General features: G+C 40.5%; 1 protein-coding gene across 2 annotated transcripts in view; it reads left to right on the top strand.

Moving 5' to 3' along the window:
• The window catches only part of rarab (retinoic acid receptor, alpha b), a 60,932-nt gene that overhangs the window by 22,115 nt on the left and 17,559 nt on the right, over window positions 1-21,258 (top strand). Inside the window, exon 1 of one of the 2 annotated variants that reach the window (XM_059557025.1) lies at window positions 6,372-7,277. The exons of the other annotated variant lie outside the window; for it this stretch is intronic. Coding sequence (XP_059413008.1) covers window positions 7,115-7,277 — 163 coding nt within the window. The 5' untranslated portion in view covers window positions 6,372-7,114. Of the gene's footprint in view, window positions 1-6,371; window positions 7,278-21,258 lie in introns of those variants that run through there. 2 annotated transcript variants of the gene reach the window in all.

The raw sequence follows: 21,258 nt of genomic DNA, 5'->3' as shown, positions 1-21,258 counted from the left end.
CAGTGCACTGGCCTCCCCCACCACCTTGCTGAGCCTGTAATCCATCGTAACTACCCAGCCCTCTTTCATCTCCCTTCTCTTTTTCCCTCTTTGCATTTCCCTCATAGGAGTGGATTATAGGAGGAGCTCATTCTACATTCAAGAAGCACACTAGAAATGGATAGAGCGAGAGATCTCTTAATATCACAGTGTCAGATACAGTGTGGACTGTTTGTACAGATATAGAAATACACTGAGATGCTCATATTATAGCTGCAGTGTAGCATTTGACAAACTGAGAAAAACACATGCTTTGACAAGCACCCACAAATCTGATCATCTTCATGACATGTAAACATATTTTCATGCAAATTGATAATGTATTTTCTACCCAATATTTAAGCACTCTTAGACGTATTAATCTGAAGAATAAAATAAATGTGATTTAATCTCATGACTTCCCATCTTTAAAATTGAACATGATAATAATGTATTTGTTATTGCACCCTAAAGCACCTTATATATAGCTATTCAGTTATTCAAGCATTGTTTTAGCAAACTCTCATTCGTTCTGCCATCATTCAGGTATGTAACGCCCACTTGTCCTCTTTGAAATTCTTCACATTACAGAAATAAAATGGGTTGTGGACAGCAGTCCGTGCAGACTTTTTAGAGCGTGCATCATATCATTCTGTACGAGAATATGATAACCAAATGGCTCATTAACATTTTGTCTCTTCATTTACTTCTCAAGGACTAAACCTTCACTCTCTTTGTGTTTGTTCTAAAGCACTCAGCCTCTCAGTGCTCCATGAGTCCTGATCATCCCGTCCCATCCCATCCATGGCCTCCGTCTGCCCTCTTCCCCGGCGCAAGTGCATGAGAGCGTTTGAGGAATGCTGTGCCTCTATTGTAATTGTATCAAGGGGAGGGAGAAAAATGGGTTAATTACCCTCTCAAAGTGGCCAGTGCACTTGGAGAGGAGGGTCAAACAAGTCATAATGGTGCATTTGCCAGGCCATTGTGAGGGTACTGTAGCAGAGCGACCAGCTCTTGTTCCCGCTTCAGACCATTTTAGGGGGCTTTCGCTGATTAAAGGGGGGATTTGCGTCGGCTGCTTTCATGGGTTTTTGGCCAGGAGAATCGATATGTCAATAGGCTCAGTATCTATATGCAAAGCAGGGGTTTGGCCAGCACATTCAGAGCTTTTTGATATGCATGGGGTTTAGGCTTAAGCCACTGGCAGTAAAGACCGAGGATTATCACAAAGGCTGCTTGATGTTCTTATGTGTGGTGATATGGGGTCCTCCATGGGGAGTGGGTCTGCTTTGATAAGATAGAGAGCTGGTGGCCTGGAAGACATTATGGCTGTGGTCTACCAAGGTGCATTTGATGACTCAGAACTCCTTTAAACTGAGAAATTGCTGGCTTTTGTTTTGGCCGCCAGATTTCCTGACCAAGGCCCACCATCACAGCGTAGTCCCGTTGGGTCCTTTGTGTGTTTGCCTCCATGTGAAAAAGAGCCGGAATGAGAAATCAAAAGTGAGAGTGTCGGGGGTGAGGGTCTTTCCTCTAGGGGATGTCAAGGTAATGGGCCTGTTTAGAGAGCAGCACCTATCTGTTTCACATCCTCTCAATATCTCTCTGTCGTGCTGGGAGTAGAGATGATGGGGCTTCCTTTCATGCTGTTTCCATCCACAGAAGATGGAGTAGTGCGGGGACACCGGTCGGGGTCAGAGGACCTCCCCCACCCTGTACTCGGCTCCACCTCACTCTTAGGCTCTTTGAAATGGTGATGATGATGGGGTGACCTCTGCTGCCCCCGATGCGACGCCCTCAATGAGTCTTGGGTTTGGTAGATCATTTCACTGCCCCCGCTTTTCCCTCCCCAGAGCTCCACAGCAACCGCTGCCCCCGTCCCGGACACATTTGTCATGTCCAGACCCCGCAAGCTGCACCTCTATGGGGCTTTTGTTCCTCAACATGCTAGCTAAGTAGGGGTTTTCAGATGGACCATTAACATTTGAACCAGCTTGACACATTTCCCTATTGCGCTCGATCCGCGCCTGGGCCTTTACTAGTGAAAAGAGCAAGAATTCATCATATAAGTCAGTGGCTCCCAACCTTTTTTCTTTGGGGACCCCTACGTACATATATGGTAATCTGAGCCACCCTCCCCCCCCAATGTACACACACACCACACACATATATGCACGTTATACTAATATTATTACAAGTTTTAGAAATGCACATTTGAAAGTAGCTTGAGTTGAATGTAGTTGGGTTGCAGATGACACAAGCATGATATTCAGATCAGAAAATCTTGAATCTATGAAAATCTATGAATTTGAATATTTCATAAAAATAACTTAATGTATCTCATAAAGCTACCTGTCTCATAGTTATGTCTTAGTATCTCAAATTTTCATTACTTCACTAATTTCGGAAACATTTTTCAAAATGTCTTCTTTTGTGTTCCACAGAATCAGTCATACAAATGAAGTGACATGAGGATGAATAAATAATGACAGAATTCTTGTTTGGGGTGAACTACCTTTTTAAAGTCTTAGAAAAAAATATAATAATAATAATAAAAGGATGTTTAAAAATAACGGAAGTGCATTTAAAAATCTTTGGTGATGACTATATAATATAAATCTGTAATGATAATGTAGATGTCTCACATTCACCCTCAAGTACACAAACCCACATTCAAACAAACAAACAAACAACTCACCATAAGGACGGTAAGATGCTGGATCTATTCTCATCACTTAATCCTTGACCTTGAGCCAAGAGTAATGAGAAGGCCCTGCGGACTAGTCAACAGCCTTCACCCGCTAACATTACACATCTGGCAGAGAGGTTGACGGTAGCTTATCTCCACCATATGTTTACCACAGCAGTAAGCATCAGCTGGCATATAGTGACAGTACAAACCTTTCAATGCATTTATATTGTACCATAATTTACAAAAGTCCATGACATTTGATTATTAATGACTATATAAGAATAACCCTCTTTTTATGTCACTCGCTTTCAGGAAATTGCTTCAGCGAGGTTCACAGAAGAGTTAATAGCGTGCATGTCCGGAGATAGCGATCAAGGTTATGTCGATCGGTTAAACATACTGCCTATGTGATCACATTTTATGGGAAAATGGTTCACTTTGTCCTATGCATTTTTTATATAGCTGGAGTTTAAAAGCTGTCACCGTTGAGAATGTCGAATGGTATCTTTCTCTTGACCTTTGTCTGTGTTAATAGCATGCGGCACATCCATACTGTGCTACTATATAATGAGTCAGCACTGGCACTCATTGTAACAATATTGAATGATGGCCCCTTCCTATCCGACAGATTAAAGGCATTGTGGGTGAATGCAAACACCCATCTGTTCATCAGGGCCGGGCATTCTGGGACAAACTGGGTCATGTGACTGACAAAATAATGATAAGCATTTAAACCTGCATGCTATCAGTATGCTAACACATCGCAAACCCAATCTAACAGCGTTGACATTGCATAATATGTGCTCTCTTGCATTCGCTCCTAACAACATATATTGTGCAGCATTGATAAGAAGTCGAGCTGGAAAATAAAGAAGATTTTTTTATGCGTATTTAGAGGAAGTGAAGTGGGGGAGGTGGATTGAGGGTAATAAATAGCCTCAGACTTTCAAGTTGCCAGCAGGTTTGCTCATGCATTTCCTCCTAAAGCCCCATAAAGTCTTTGAATTCCTAACAGCCGCCATACAACCCCCTCCTCCCCCGATATACAGCACCCCTCCACTCCTGCAGTCTCAAGGTATTGACAATCTCAGCTCATTTGCCTCCATCAATGACATATGTAGCTTATTATACTAGTCTGTTGTTGTTTTTCTCTTCTAATACACCACACAATTGTGTTTGAGCAATTGTCAATTAAAAACAGTATCGATGCTGTGTAATCAAGTCACTAAAATTAGTTCTTGAGTCAAATTTCTGCTTATTTTGTGTGTAGTCATGGTCAAATTAGAGACATTTGCAGGCAAAAATGGTCCATTGTCAACAGTGGCATTGTATGAAGCACAGATCACACAGAAAATGTGCATGACCAGTTGAACCCGATGCGAAATCTGCAGGGGAAAGCTTTCGCCTCCACTGAAATTCTGAAGTGCATTCCTATTGAAATGACTGGATTTAGCCTGCAAAAAATTGCTGAGCAATGCTGAATGTGATCACACCTTACCTGTGTTTACTGTTTATATAGTATTACAGTTTGGCCTGTGTTACATCTTCCATGAAACATTTAAACTGGCACAAATGTAAAGCAGTATTATTTTGAGCCAGCCATTTTCCTCCTCCCTGACCATTTCATAGCCAGATTTATATGGGTCTGGTTGAATTAAAAGGACTGTCCATTAATAAACGTGTATTTATTGAATGAGTGGCCTTTTGTGCACAGGCTAATATTTTAGATGGTGAAAAATCGATACAGTACCTCTTACATGTCAAGGACAAAAATGCGAGGGCTGAAGCCGGAAAATAAGGGGAGGCTAATACGTCGTTTCACTGATGGATGGAGCCATCAGCGGATGGCAGCAACCTTGGTGCGTTGAGCTGACGGATGCTGTAGGGCTGCAGCCCGAGTGTTCATTGCCTTGTTATGAACACTACTCTCCAGACAGCGTCTATGGATTTTGTGGTGGGAAACTAGATAGTGTTGCAATGTGTTGTTTACCTCACTTTGTATTGATAAAGCAGTCTTAGGGTCAGTGAGTGTCTGCTCTTTACAGAGACAGCATGGTGGTAACTGGAAGAGACGATCTGCTTGTAGACCTATTGTTATTATTATTAAGTAGATGTTCTGGCATTTATAGTGCTTCATTTGAACTGATTAGAATTGTAATAGGCTGGTAAAAAAATAATAAAGATAAAAAGTCATGTTTGATCAGACTTTAAGTAGAGAAAACAAAATACAAGATAAAAGTATTATTACAAACATTACACAACATTTCCCACATTATCACAGTTTATTTGCTATAGTTTAGAAAATGGCAATAAAATATGACAAGAAATTAGAGTTAAACTGTCAGAAAAAAATTTGTCTTGATAATCTCCGATAACTTTGATAGAAAGGTAAGTACTGAATGCGGTTGAATAGCTGTCAGCTGTTAAATTTAAGTACAAAATTAGATAATACCAATTTAGGTCAACCAATTGCCAAACAATGCTTAATTTTGTTCAGTCTGTGGTGTAAAAAGGTTGCATTAACAATAAAAAAAACACTTTAGCAAAACATGGTCAGGTCAAAGTGTCTGAATAATTTATTGTCCAAATTTGTATTAATTTTAATGGTAGTACACTGTATCAAGAAGTTTTGGGGTATAATATTAAACTGTTTCACCTTCATTCCGAGTTCCTCCCCCGACTGCTGGATGTTTGGGGGGTCACTGGGGCTCTTACAGGGGCAACTACACGTCAGCTAGGGAGTGTGCGTGTTTTCCAGCGTGTATACATGTTGGCTGTGTCTCAAACCTAGTGAGCTGACTATCTAGACAACTGCTAATGCACCACCACTGATATATTTGACTGCATGTATTTATAGACTAAGCATCAATTCAAACACTTCTTGTCAGTATGATATTAATTCATTGAGAATATACGAGTACTGTATATTTAGTGTGGCTTTATGAAATGTTACTTTCAATCATTATAGAGTGAATCAGTCCGTTTGCTTTATTTTGCTATCCTCACTTACATAAACTATAGTGTCCTGCACCCATTGTAAAAAAATATAAAAAATATATCTGGTGTCTGAATATATTTAGGTTTTGCTGTATGTATATATATATATGTGTGTGTGTGTGTGTATATAGCAAAGTTTCCCTCACCTTTACACAGCAAAATGTGTCATTTTAAACATAGTATCTATTAATAAGATTAAGGGATGCATAATATTTCAATTCTTGCAAATGTTATACACAAGTTTATATAAGATGTATTATGTAATTGTACGTAACATTTAGTTGGAACATTTTGTCTCAATATGATACAGTAATTAAGCCTGAGCTATATAAAACTTTAAAACAAAAATACTAAAAAATAAAGATGTTTCTTTCAAAACGTTCTAATTCAACTGGCCTAATGTCCTGATAACTCTGGTCCAGTTTCTTGCTTTTTAACATGGTCTGTTTTTGTTTTTTTTTTTAAGAAAACGGCAGTCAAATACATGTAAACGTGTGTATGTACACACTTTATACTTGAGCTTGTTATGGCGACAGATCCTCGTAGATGGCTCACATTGATAAGACTGAGATTAGGTGTATCGGCAGCCAATCGGAGAGCGGGGCAGTCGGACTGGGGGTTGACGGGGGCGGGGTTTGTGCGCAGCTGCTGACACTCGTCAAGAACTGCTGTACGGGATAGCCTGGGAAGTGCGAGAAGACTAGAGTTACCCTGTCGAGGAGCGCTTCGGTTTTTCAGGGAGATATTTCCCACAAGTTTGCGAGGGGTTCGACACAGGATGGAAAAGCCATTACGTTGAGCTCGCGTCTGGAAACACTGGAGCAAGTTCGTCCCGCGTCTGATCTGCAGCCTCCAGCGGGATTATTCACAACACCAAACCTCTCTCTCTCTCATCGACGCAAACGACTGCGTGTTTGCAGTAAATATGCGTCAATGCGTCGGCCTGTTAACGAATAGCATTTAGAAGACGTTTCGTTTGGGGCAAGGAGGCGTTTGGGAGCTTTTCAAGATAAACAGTTTTCGGAGGTTTTCTGCTCTCTGTTGTGTACAGTTACTCATGTAGCAGTTTCACATCGATCTCGGGGTCTCTTATACTAAGAGACACAGTTTCAACAGCACGCTGTGTTGCAACAACTGGCGCAGGATTTTAACATCTGAAGAATGTAGTTCATTCCCCGTGGACAGCGCGTGCTTCTGCTGAACTGATTTATATAAACACACCGAAAAGATCAGCGTACCTCATCAAGTGTGAAATCGCACCTCTTGCTTCCGTTTTATTGTTTTTTGAATAGTGTTTTTAAAAATTGTAACCTGCTATTTTCCCGTTGCATATAACATTTCGAGTCTTTTTTTGCTGCGACTAGAAGGAAGCATTCACTTTTGGATATTATTTGCTTTTATTGCACGATGTACGAGAGTGTGGACGTTGTTGGGCTGACCCCTAGTCCGACCCCGTTTTTAAGCATGGATTACTACCACCAGAGCCGTGGCTGTCTGATCCCGGAGAAAGGCCTCGTGTCGGGAGCGGCGCGCGGCTTCAGGATCCCGCACTGGAGCGGCTCCAATCACTGTAGGTGGCTTTTTGTTTTCTTTATCCTTAACACAGTCTCTGATCTAACATTATGCGCACAATTTTATTCCGAGTTCCTCCCCCGACTGCTGGATGTTTGGGGGGTCACTGGGGCTCTTACAGGGGCAACTACACGTCAGCTAGGGAGTGTGCGTGTTTTCCAGCGTGTATACATGTTGGCTGTGTCTCAAACCTAGTGAGCTGACTATCTAGACAACTGCGCTACCAGTGATATATTTGACTGCCTGTTAGCATAGAATAAGCCTCAATGTAAACACTTATTTCCTGTCAGTATGATATTAATTCATTGAGAATATACGAGTACTGTATATTTAGTGTGGCTTTATGAAATGTTACTTTTAATAATTATATAGTTAATCAGTCCGGACACTTTCAGGAACTGAATTTGCACCATATTTCTATTGATGTTGTGATGAATGAGTAACAAACTAATCAAACTAAATGTATGTGGGTTCAAATTCCTTAGGCTTTGAGGGTCAAAGGTCAATTTTTGAGGCAGTTTCTCCCAGTGACCACTATGCATTAGGCCTACATTGTGTCAATTAATAGAAACCATTAACTTGTTTTAGTTTTTAGTTTTGAATGATTGAGCATTTAGTGCAGTAGTGTTTCATAACTTCAGTAGTAGAAAGTTTCTTTTAATGTGGTGGCCTACAGATCAGATTGGTTTAAAATTCCATATTCAACCAGTATTTACATGAAAATCAGGTAAACGTTTACACTTATATTAAAGGGGTAGTTCACCCAAAAATGAAAATGGTCATTAATGACTCACCCTCATGTCGTTCCAAACCAGTAAGACACAGTTTAAGATATTTTAGATTTAGTCCGAGAGCTTTCTTTCCCTCCATTGAAACTGTGTGTACGGTATACTGTCCATGTCCAGAAAGGTAAGAAAAACATCATCAAAGTAGTCCATGTGACATCAGAGGGTCGGTTAAAATTTGTTGAAGCATCGAAAATACATTTTGGTCCAAAAATAACAAAAATTAGGCTTGTATTTATTTATTTATTTATTATTTAGAATTTATTCATCCTTGTCTTCTCTTCCGGGTCTGTTGTGAGTGCGTTCACAACACTGCAGTGACGCTGCTGACATGTTATATTTGTTATTGGGCACGCCAGAAAACAACGTCAGCAGCGTCGTGAACGCACTCACAGCTGACCAGGACAAAAAGCTCTCGGACTAAATCTAAAATATCTTAAACTGTGTTTCCGAAGATGAACGGAGGTCTCACGGGTTTGGAACGACATGAGGGTGAGTCATCAATGACATCATTTTCATGTTTGGGTGAACTAACCCTTTAATCAGTGCTCTTTATTTCTGTACATTGTGAAACCTACACTATTTTGCATCATTTTCTCTATGTGATTTGGTGTTACTCCCATGTGCATTGTGGTTCCTGCGTGTTACCACCTCATGTTACACACAATCTTAGTGGTTGCTTTGGAAAAGCTTTTTACCTTATTTTACCTTCAAATGTAGTGTAGTGTGATAAAAAACTGAGGGGAATATGTGTGAAAATCAACACCGTTTAACTGATGAGCAAGATCTGAGAACTTCCATCAGCAGCTGTGTGCAGCCAGGTTTGAAAAGAAGCTACAATAATACCATCACTTCCTGTGTGCTAATTTTACTATTTCTTAAAGGTACGTTTGACACGTTCTTAAAATGGAAAGATATTTATATTTGCTAAATAAAAAGTATGAGAAGATACAGTGGTTTTTCTCAGTAGCACTTATCTGATTGTTTGGATTTATTTATTATTTTTTTTAATGAACCTGGTTTGAGTATTTTAATTATCGGCTATTATTTAATAATAGCAATGATATATAACAGCTATTAAATCTTTAGAGCATAATAGACACTATATTTTTTTTCAGAAGTACTAGGGACTGCTTGAATACCACATCTTGTACACACGGCCACTAGACAACGACGATGTCTTCTCACAGCGTATGGTATGTGTTTGCAACACGAGCGTGACATTTCAGGGGGCCAGAGTCTGTCTGGAAACATGGTCTCCAGTGATTGTTTGGGCATGTCAACATTGCTAATCTTGTGTAAGCCTGTTTGAGGGATGATTTGTTCTGCAGCTCAGCATCCTTTTCTTATGGAGAACAGTCCTAGCAGCCAAAGTATTTATGGTTCTTGAAAAGGGCACGTAGAGCAAGGAGACTCGGCGGTGCATCCCTGTGCGACTCGACCCCAGAGCTTTGAGGAGACAAAATCTAAATGAAGACATGTAGAAATAAGTGCTGACCTAGGATCTCCTGTAAAGTTGTTTGTTTTGTATAAGTGGCATGTTAGGGTGGAATATAAGCTAGTGTCCAATTGTCTCCTTTTCTCCCTGTATATGAGTAGTGGTTTTAGTCCAAGAAGATATTTTGAATTTCTCTATATTTCTGCAAGAGTGACTTTCAGTGGCGGCATATATGGGTCAGGAGTAACCATGTGCTTGGTTTTTCACCTCCTCATAGTTTCCACTTTGCAGCGTAAATCTCAAAAAGCTTGAAAAGACCCTCGAGGGCCATTGACGGAAGAGCAATGAATTGCTTGGCTCTTTGAGATAATCCCCAGAATAATTAAAGCCAGGCAGCAGCTTTTAATGACGGCATTCTGAGTCTTGCACAAGATCATGAGACTTTGAATAATGGATGTTTCCAGAGTGTGTTCCTTTAAGTGACACTCAAAGTGACGTGTGCTTTAGTGGTGAAGCGTGCCACGTGATTGGTTTTTCGTGGCTTTCGAGCATGAGCACCTTCACAGCCATCAGGAGCGGATTAGGCCCTCCGCTTCCCTGACCTCCAAGCCCTGCTACCTCTGCGCAGTGAGAGGCTCTGGCGCTCCGTGTCTCAGGGAGGCATCCATCACGGTGTGTTTGAAAAGCTCTCCATCATTCTGAAGGCTGCCTGGGACCCAGCAGAATCAAAGCAGGCGGTCGGATCTTTCTGCTGTTCCTCCCCCCGCTAAAAGACTGTTAACTTTCTTATTCACAAGCCTCCTCGCGTCATTCCAGTGTAGCTCTTTTGTTTTAACAGAGAGCTTGATCTCTTGTGAACATGCATTGTTGAAGAGCATGCTTCGATTGTGCATCTCGTTGATGTATCATCACTTATGTTTCACTTATAGAATCACAGCAGTAATATGTCTATCCAAGGTTTGATTTCAGCTTAAATTTAAAATCTAAATTTTGCAAAAACTGTTCATAAAAAGCTCATAAAGTAGTATTTCCATTCTACACACTTCTTGGAAACTTGATGCAAAATAGCCACTGGGCAAACCAAAGCAGCTTTTAAAAGTAATAAGTTTACAGAGTTCTCTAGTAGTTGGTGAGAAATGCCTTGTGTCAGGGGTTGGCACAGCATCAGAGAGTTTTGAGATGTAGTGGTAAATAATTTCATAACAACCAGAGCAGGTTTTGTTTACTTCTCTGCATTAAGTCACGTGACTCAGATCTTCTAAAGGTCGAAGGACTTTGATGAGCTTCTATAGAATTTATCCCCTCAAGCAGTCATCTTGGAAATGTTATCAACATCTAGCCTAATCTTTCTTTGTGTCCATTCAGCTTTATTTTTTAATTTATCCCAAAATCTGCATTAGGGATATATTGGAAGCATGATATAATTCCAATTATAAATTGCTATCAGTTGACATTGTATATTTTAGATGCTCATTTCCTTTTCTCTGCATTTAGATTACCTTTGTCATCTAATGGTTTTGTTTGTTATTTTAGACGAGGTTACATATATCCAATATCAGGCATAACACAAAAATAACTATTGGCTTGTTATTGCATCCCTAATTTACATAAAATGCCAATGAAGATGAAGTCAGTGAAGCTTCTGTGGTGTTTCATCGATGACTTGATGAGCCTCGCGTGGAGCTGCAGTGTGGAAGCCCTAACTAAGGAAACGCACGTGGCGTTTTATTGTTTCCCATGAACAGCGCCGTGCCGGTGGGAGCAATAGCTCGGCCCGGTTGCAGCTGGGAGGGGATGGAAGGTGGGGGGGAAAGGGATTTCTGTAGAATAAGGGGCAGAATTAGAAGAGTTTGAGAGGGAAAGAATAACTGCCCTGGTGCGTTGGTTAACCAAGGCTTACTAAGGACCGGGGTTTGCCTGAACTCCAGACAGCGTGGCAGGTCTGCTGCTGAACACAGAACGGTAGATCTGCTGGTTTGCATTTTGCCAGCGGCTCTTGTTGGCAAGAGTGGCACTTGTGTTGCTGTGGTTTTGGCTGGCTGAACGAGTGTTTATTTCTTTTAGCCTTAAATACACAGTAGGACTTGCAATAGATACTGGGCCTGCCGGCGCTCTGGCAGTACACATCCAGGCGGATCCACAGACACACACACCCCACATCTGTGCCATGTGGACTGTGGGGGGAGGCTGAGGCACACAAATGTAACCAGCTGGTGGCTGTGGCCCGGACTCTGGATAGCACAGTTAAAATGTGTGCATTTGTTTTCATGTGCTTGTTTAGTGCCTAAAACAATGACTGTGAGAGAACCCAAGAGAAAAGCCGGTAGTCATGCAACGTGGGTTTGTTTTTGTTGTTTTAGTTATGGATCCCCAATATATTTGAATATTTAATTATTTACATACTATATATTTTATTTATATGTTTTGTTTAATTTTTTGAACATTTATTAGTCCATATTAGATACAAATCTGTCCATATTAGACACTTATTATTCTGTTTTTATATTTTAAATGACCATTTTAAAATGCTTGCATTTAGCTAATCCTAAACACTTATAACACCGTTAAATGTAATCCTTTGGAAATCTCTAAATGTCCATTTATCATAATGTGCATTATAATGTTGTAATGTCTACAATTTTAGCGTCTTATTTTTATTTAGACAAAATAATATGGAGTAGGAAAACTGGACCATCCTCTCTTAGATTCACTCCAGAATGTCAAGTTTTCATCTCTGATGAAGGGGTAAATGTATCGTGAATGACGGAGGGGATCTGTATTAGTTTACTGCCAAAGAATGAGCCTTGACAGTTTAATAGTAAGATGTGCATGTTTAGTATACGACACACTAAACATCACTCATCTGCTGTCTTAAAATTTCAGATCAGAGACAACTTTTACCCGAAGGCTGAACATTAGCCGAGCTGCTCTGTAATCATGGCAGAGGAGAACAGTGAGGTTTGTACCTGCACAGGGCCATAGGGCAGGATTTTGCAACACATGGCGCCTTTCCAAATCAGATGTGCAACCCTCCAGCTGTAATGGCTGTTGCTTGCTTTAAAGTGCCGCCATGTGCTGTAGACCACAAGCACATTTCATACATTAGCTCTTCTCTTAGTCATGTACTATCAGGTAATGCTGCATTTCTTTATGGCGCCAGAATCCGTGAGCGAACCTGTGCATGGACAAGGTTAATGGGTTTGCAGTGTTTCTGCTTTAATTCAATATTCTGAATGTTTGGTATCACCTTTTTCTGAGATATAGATATAGAGCTGGGTGATATAGCCAAAAAAAATCAACATTGTTCCTTTTTTAATTTTTGTTATTTGCAAGTGAATTAAAAGCCCTTAATATAAAGCATGTCTTATATTTAGGACAAATTGCATTATGCACTTTACCCACGGCAACACACTCTCCATTTTTTTTCCAGATGTGCTCGAATCAAACCACTGTATATCAATGCTATTGTGTCATGCCATATTGCTTATAAAAGTATATTGTATAAACTCATATCTTATTTTTTGTTTTATTATGGACTCAGTGTAGTTCAAGGAAGCAGGGCTGGAGTGGACTGCTTTATTTATGTAGTGCTAAGGCAGATTTGGAAGGCGCCGTGCCCAAACACGTTGACAGATTTTGGACCATGCTGGCCGTGCCTCAGATGCTCTTTGACTCGAGCGATTTACTTGATCACAGACGGATGACCATACATCTGTTTTATTTCCAAATGCACCAGCAACAGTCCAAAACGAGTATCGGACCTCAATTTGAGCACTGTTTCAGCATGGTTGCTGCAGCAGTTAATAATATGCATGGAAACGAGCGATAAGCACCAAAGTTAAGTTGTAGGAGATGAATGTCGTCCAGCTGTGTGCAATCCATTTCAAAAGACTGTGCTTGACCCATTGTGGTGTTTCCTGATGGCCAGTGACATCAAGTGAATTCCTGAGGGCCGGATTTCGGCACAGAAAAAAAGAATTTGTGGACGAGGTACTTAAAAACTCAGACAGAGGGGGGTGGAGGGCGTCTCTTATATTGCATGCCGTAAAATGTCAAGCAAAAGAGGGCAGAAAGAGAAACCAAGACCAGCTATAAACACAGGCAATAAAAATAAGGGAGGCCTGGGGGCTGAAACCTGCTCTGGCGAGGGGCCCGTTGGGAAGGGGTTGGGCAGCACCTCAGAGGGACCATTGGGCTGGAGAAGGTTAAAAGGAACAAAATCAGCATGTCTATAATGTCCAGCAGACCTTTTTTTTTTTTTTTTTTTGTCTAGTCCTGAATTTTCCAGATGGCCTTTCACTTTTTGCTTAGTTTCACATAACAGCGTGATTCATGCCTTGGAGTTTTGTTTTATGGATCACGTCTCAACTTCCCTTACGTGACAGCAAGATAAAATAATGGCTTTGTGTGCGCAGCTCCGTTCTGTCATTTAATTTTTTTCCCCCTTAGTAAGATGTCAATAGTCGTGGCTGAAATATTCCTCTGGCGAGGGTGCGAAATGGACCGCTTTGTCCTGTGAAGCTTGCGTTTTCCTCACTCGCTAGATTGTTAATTATCAGAATGATTTCTGTAGGGTGCTGCAAATGAATATAGTGGCTTAATGAGGCGTGTACAGTTAATAGAGTTGTGGGAACGACTACTCTACTTGTCCTGTGATTATCTCCGTCTTACTGATGGGGGAATAACTCCTGGTGTCTGATGGCCTTTGCCTCGCAAGTTTGAAAAAAGACAAAACGTCAAGAAGTGATAAAACCACCTTTTAGTATTCATTCTTTAACACTAATTAAAACAGCCGTCACTGGATAAAGACCAGAGAGATGGGTGCGTTACATAGTGATGCACATCAAGCATTGTATCCTCCTCCGCAAGATGTTTTTGATGAGATGAAAGGGCCATTTGTAGGGTCGAACAGCAATTCAGCAGTCTGACATTTGACCTAGTTTGATTTCCTTTAACCTGCTGCTTTACTTCCCTGTCCTTTCTCTCTCTCTCTCTCTCTCTCTCTCTCTCTCTCTCTCTCTCTCTCTCTCTTTCTCTCTCTCTTTCTCTCTCTCTTTCTCTATCTCATTATCTTTAAGTAAAAGAACATTTTTTGCAAGCTGTTCATGATCAAGTTTAAGGGCTCCCTGTGGTTTTCCTCCAAAAGGGTTGAAAATGACCTTTCATGCAGTGTGTAATAGCTCTAAGTGAATAAAAACATCCTGCAGAGTTTTCAATCTGAAAGTGCACCATGTATATATTGTCTTTTTCAGTTTTAAAATGAATCTTAAGCTGTATTAAGTTAACGTCAACATGCTAGCTATAACTATCGCAATATAATTTTCCTCAAATCGATAAAATTAGTTTGATAAATGTTCAGTATGTTTATGCTCCAAAAGCGGAGCAACAACGCTTACTCAGTTGAACCGCACCACACGCTGACCATTTATTGCTGAGATTTATTTTAATAACAAATGACTGGGAAAATGTAAAGAATTCAAAAAGGTCTTGTTCTGACCATAAAGAGAAGCAAAAAAACTGTATTTAAACTTGAAGGATATAAAGATTTGAAATTTGTATCTTTTTTTTATTTTTATTTTTTTTTTTGGTCATATCGCCAGCCCTAATTTATAGGTTACCATAAGTTTTTTTTTTTTTTTTTGGCTTATACAACTATAATGATATTATAGCTATGGTAATAAAACTCGTTGCCTATTTTCATCCTTCTATATCTGTCTGTGCATATTTTGCTCTTTTCCTCTCACGTAGCTCAGGCTTTGACGAGGTTCAAAAGGCTTTATGGGCTGTGTAAGAAAAGTGCTTAACTAGCGCTAACACTCTCACAGCCCCTCTTTTATTTGTAGTCCCTCTCTTTGCATTCACTGAAGCATGGGCTGTTGCGGATGAATGTAGGTCAGCGGCTATTAGTGGCAGATCAGGGGTTCCCTCAGCTATGACTGAGCCGGCCCCCTTCGCTAGGCCCTACTGTAAAGTCCACAATATGCTAAGCACGCCTGTCGACGTATAAACTGTTCTGCGGGCTTTAGGGCTCGCGTGACAGGCCGGTTGAGATGCGCAGGGCGCGCTGGGACATAACTGGATCTGGAGGGCCAACTCTAAGCGAGCTATTTAGAGGCAAAGCATAAGCCTTTAAGATCTTAATTCCTGTACAGTTTTGAACAGTGATCCCGCATGTAACTCTGCCCTCAAAGATTTTAATGAAAAGCTAATCTCATTACTGCCCTTGATCTAATTAAATCCTTTCCCTCTTTGCCTGTCTTTTGTGTTTTATTTGCTTGGTTTAGGAAGGAGGCAGTCCCTCGTCTTGAGATGCAGCTGTAATAAGGCTCTTTGGGAAATGCTAATTTGGTCCCCACGTGCTGCACCACACTTATTTGTTTGCTTTCAGGACTTTCCTTTTCCCTCTGCTGTCCAAGGAACCCATAAAAATGGGGCTTAATTGGAAAATTGCTACCTCTTGGGTTTGACCACAAAGAGCCCTGGCAAGCGCTCGCGCTTCACCCTGCTGAGTTCAGCTGCTGTGATGAAAGGGCACTGCTTCTCTGTGCTGTTACGCGTCACCATGGGCTCGCTAGCAGCGCTGGACCTCAGATCAGGACTGAGGCCGTCACTGATTATGTGTTAGGTCTACGCTGTCAAAATGAATGATTGTTTGGGGCAACGGATGTTAAACTGCTCTGTTTTGTCGAATCTATCTTAAACGGGACATGCAATTTGCGTATGTTACTTTTATACATTTACGGTGAGGTCACTATTTTAGAAATATATATACAAATCCAGGACACAGTTGTAATGTTTTTGTTTGTTTGTTTTTTTGGCCCAGTTGGGATAGTAGTACAGATTTGTATTTGCACTGCCAGTGGCCCTACCACAAAAATACATATTTTTAGCAACATGTTTCTGTGTTAGTATGCAACTAACTATTTCTAAGCAAAAGATTATGTATAGGTTTCCATTTTTTTAGTTTATACAGCTGTAATGAAATTATAGCTACGGGAATGAGAGTGATAAATATATAAACATGCGTTAATTAGATTGTGAAGACAGTGTTCATAAGAAAACCAAAGTTTGCAAGACTTATTAAGAAGACACATGAATATGGTCAGTGAAAGCGAGACGTTGTGATGTATTTATGGCCGTCAGAGCAAGTGACAGTTCGGTGGACTTGTTGAGGTATGTCTTTAAGTTAAAGTTGACATTTCAAATCTAAGTCGGTGTCAAGTGCTCACATTATGCCTATTATTGTCAAATTTGCACCTTTTTTTTTTATAACAGACCACAAATGCGAAGCACCGCAAATGATAGTTCCTCACTGCACACGTGTGGTCTTGTGATCTCCATACATCACACATCTGGCACTGCAGATGTTTTCAAAGTACCTGTGATTAATTGAATTAGAAATGAAAAACAGATACAGTGCCGCCTCACCATACCATTCAGTCCATTCACCAAATGACTGAACGCCACACAAAGAGCATGTGTTTGAGTTGAGTGAAGTTTGAATTGCCCTCTGAGTGGTCTGAAAGCTCCATAAAAGCCATTTTATACAGTAAAGATTACAGAGGACTTTATTACTCGAACAACAGTACTGGTTTGTGGGCAAATGCTGTTCTCATGACCTATTGTGTGCTGTGTAAACAGTGACTCATGAATCAGAGCATGAGATCTTTGCCTATAGTCTAGCATCTGGGAGCTGCTTAGTAACTTTCTTAAGAGACCCTGTTCAGAAGAGCGAGCGGACATCTGCGTTTCCCTTTAGACATTTGCAGATGAAGTTATTACTGTGTTGCAAGCTGGAATTTGACATGAACCATTTGTGCTGCGCTAGACACTTCTCTGAATCACTCAGACCTTCAGTGAAGCTTCTCTGAAACAAGTTTTTGAGACACCTTCGCTGTTTGCAGATAAACAATGTTAAAGTAAATTCATTTCTTTGTCTTGATTGATGTATTTAAGGCCTAAGTTTGATTATTTCAAATATATACGTAGAACCCATTCCTATCTTCTGTTGCGTGTATAACGGCCTGGGAGACTGCATACCAGCACAAGGGCTATGAGTTAACAATTTCACCACTTCCTTAACTTAAAGAGAAAAAAAAGGTGAATACTGGGGGGGAAAGCAGTCTATCATGTCTTCTTGACCAATAGGAGAGAAGAGGCGGAGCTTAAAGAGATGAATCACCAGACTGAGCTACTGATCCAGGCCTGTGACTCACCAGCACTCTGTTGCAAAGTGACCTACATCGTCGTCTCACATGAGTGTGTGCTTTTCATCCTGCACGCTCCCTCGTTTTTCTCCAGCGTCTCCGTCTCTCTGTGCCCAGCAGCACTGGGCCATTACCATAATGGTGTTGGTAATGATGAGGCCTTGATTCCATTTGTATCCATCTCCCTCTCCCCCTCTCACTGAGTTAACTTTGAATAACACAAAGAAACGGGACTCATTTTTTATTGAGTGTGTGTTTGGTAACTATAGGGAGGCTTAATAGTACCAGGATCCGCTTTCCCCCAGAGAGTTACCACCAACGCTGAGAGGTATGCAGCGTTTTTCTTTCATGGTCTGCCCTATTTTTCCTCTCCCCCTCTCTCACACGCACTTTCTATCTTTCTCGCTCTCACACACAACTCACAATCTTTCCTGTATTTTTGTCACTTAGACACACACCCACACGCTCAAAGACTTTAACACCATAATATTTTTCTCACTCTTATGTGCAAGTAACATAATTATCTCCCTAAATGGTGTCTACTGCAAAGAGCTCACAAATAATGCTGACTGTAGGCCGTTTTGACATGTCCTGTGAAATGTCAGAATACGCCAGGACTGTACGTAGAAGTGAAAATCATATCCATATGGGAATATTTTGTAGTGTTAAGTATTTTGATTTCAGTTTAATTTATTTGTATAGTGGTTTTCAAATACCTGTTGTTTGCAGTTATTTCATTTTTTTGTAAACTGAAAAGAAAAATGTACACCTTTTATGAACCAAAGGCAACAGTGGGAAGGAAGGCACCTTAACACAGAGATGACCAAGCTAAAGTTGACCCATAATTACCTTTAATTTGACATTTGTTTGATTTCTGCATTAAAATGTATAGAGTATAAGCAGTGGTGGGGGATATGACCTAAATTTTATATAACGATATGAGTTATTTTTTTTTCACAGTAACAATATATATCACAAAGTTATTTTTCCTTTAAATAAGGTCTTTATGATATGAATTTGATACCATAGAAATAGGACTTGGCTATTTTCCAGATTTTGATCAATTCGAATTCACTGTTTTGCCACGATTATATTTTTTAGAAATCGAGGAATCGTTGATTTCGAACATATGTCACCAAATGTTAGAATTAGACACTTTATCAATATGCCGATGATAACAGTAAAGAGAAAAGAAGGATCCAACCTCAAGTTGCGCAATTAACTGCTCGCGTGTGACGCGCTCATATGAAGGACCATAAATATAGCGTTAAGTGCCATTTACACAGAATGAGCTTTTGTGTTGACAGAGATGAGACGCGGGCAGTGGAATAGGTAAAACATGTAAGAAGATGAGAGTGAACTTTTTGTAACTTGAGTGCCGTGTTTTTAGAATGCGGTTTCATGCATGAGACACAGCAGACGTGAGCGTGAAAAAACTATGGAAAAGCAGCACAATAGAATAAAAAACCTGTAAAGAACTACTACTGTATGTCTGATATTTCATGTTTGCATCATGGTTTGCTTTCACTTGGGAAGACTTGCGTTTTGACAAATACAAGGGTATTTAACCGTTCAAGGAACAAAAACTTGCGCTTCATGTGTGCACCTCTCTGACAGCACTCAATCTCTCAAACAGCCAAGCCAATCCTACATATAAGTGACTTTTTGTTGTTGTTGTAAATTAAAAATGTTTCTTTACTTTTAGCCCACAACCCAAATTAAAGTGATTTTTGGCTCTGAGATAATTAAATATGTAAATCATCTATACAAGTTCATATAAAGTTTACAATACAGTTGATTTTAACACATAGTACTTGTTGGTGTTGTATGACATCTTGTTGGTATAGGTGTTGTTGTTGTTGCTGGTGGTGTTATGTAAGATATAAATGAATGAAATAGGTTTTTTCAGTACGTTTATATTTTTGTATTTGTATAATAACTACATTTTCTACAGTTTATGCACAGTGTGTGTTTGCTGTGTGTGATGATTTGTCTTGTGTTTCATTAATAGACAGGGCTCAGGGCAGTTCATTGAGTTCAGTTTATGGTCTCTGGGGGAAACTGAGATACAAGAACCATCTTTCTTTCCTTTACCCCTTTCATCTGCTGCTTCTCTTGCTGTGACAGGAGGTCGATGCCAGCTGCTAGTGCAGCCTAACACTAATGCTGTTATTACTTCTGTCTTACTTTAAAAAAATCAAGTCCTAGTGATTGTGCTAATATGACATTTTTGCCCTGTTGGGATTTCAAACCTTCACAAACTGATAAGAAAAGAATGAGTAAGATCATTGAAAGCTACACCTGTGCTCCAAAACCTGGCAAGCTGCCTACATATTTGCAATGCTTTTTGGGAATGCCTCTTTTGTGAAGGATTCCCGCATTGCTGACTGAAAGCAAAGTGTCTTATATAAGAAGACTGGATACATTTTAAATTTCTTAAAATGCTGTCTAGGTAGCCTGCTGACTGTGTTTTGAAGCAGTTTTAAAGTGAGATTTAACCGGTTTGCCAGCTTTGGAAGTGAGTGGAAGTATGCGGTGATGTCAAACAGCTAAAGAACACCTCGGTAACTGAAGTCTTCTGTGTGCACGAGGGGCGTCTTGGACAGGTGGTGAAACTGACCTGTTTCCCAAAGCCTCACAGCGGTTAATGTGAGGTTATCCTGGGTCGAACCTCTGGGCATAATTAAAGTTGATTTCAGCACAAGGTTGTTCCTCCCAGAGCTACAGACCAACTCAACAGCCATGACTAAGACGCGTCTACTCCGAGATGCAACAGAGTGCGTAATTAGAGCATGCCACCTGATCGCAGCTTCACAGGAAGCTGCTTGTGCTGCCAGCTCTGCGGTTATTCAGGGTTATTCGGGTTCAGGGAAGTAGCTTCTAACCCTCAAACTTTCACTTTTATAAGAGCGAGGGATTTCTCTGTTCAGTTCAGCTGTTCAATCTTTAATATGTGCTATTTATAATTGATCAGCTGGAGTTTAAAGGAAGTTTGAAGCATTGTGGTATGGGTGAGAGTAGATGAAGGCGTAGTTTTGGCCATCGCCGCAGTGTCTGCTGTCAGAAGAGCGCTTCCCATGATGTTGTCCTGGATCTGTGTTGAGCTCTGTCCCTGTTATGGAAAATGTGCCACTCATGTCGGAGCTGCGCAGCAGAAGGAGGTCAGACGGCGCTCTAGGGAACGAGCGAATGGCATAGAAAGAGCCGAGCGAGTGAGATGCGGTGAAAGGGAACGAGTGCAACAGTGAGAATAATTGCGGGAGAGAAATGAACTGTTTGACATCTAAAAACAGTCTCACCTTCTTGAAGCTTTGTGTTTGTGAGAGCAGGATGTGTGATGCCAGCCGGTAGTTTTTCTCACTTCCTGTTCTCTCTTTTGTGTGAAAATGCAAGCTAAAGTACCATCTGCAAATGTTTCGTGCTGAGATACCGGTTTGCTTTGTTTTTCCAATAGCGGGACTTTTTTTAGTGTTGCAAATTGATATACAAATGGATTGGATTAACACATTGTTTGACGGCATTGTTTCTGCCTTTCGTATGATAAAACAG

The sequence above is a fragment of the Carassius carassius genome, chromosome 1, assembly GCF_963082965.1.
Source record: "Carassius carassius chromosome 1, fCarCar2.1, whole genome shotgun sequence".
Lineage (NCBI taxonomy): Eukaryota > Metazoa > Chordata > Actinopteri > Cypriniformes > Cyprinidae > Carassius > Carassius carassius.
The sequence above is the reverse complement of the archived record's forward strand: the minus strand, read 5'-3'. Positions and strand labels throughout refer to the sequence as shown.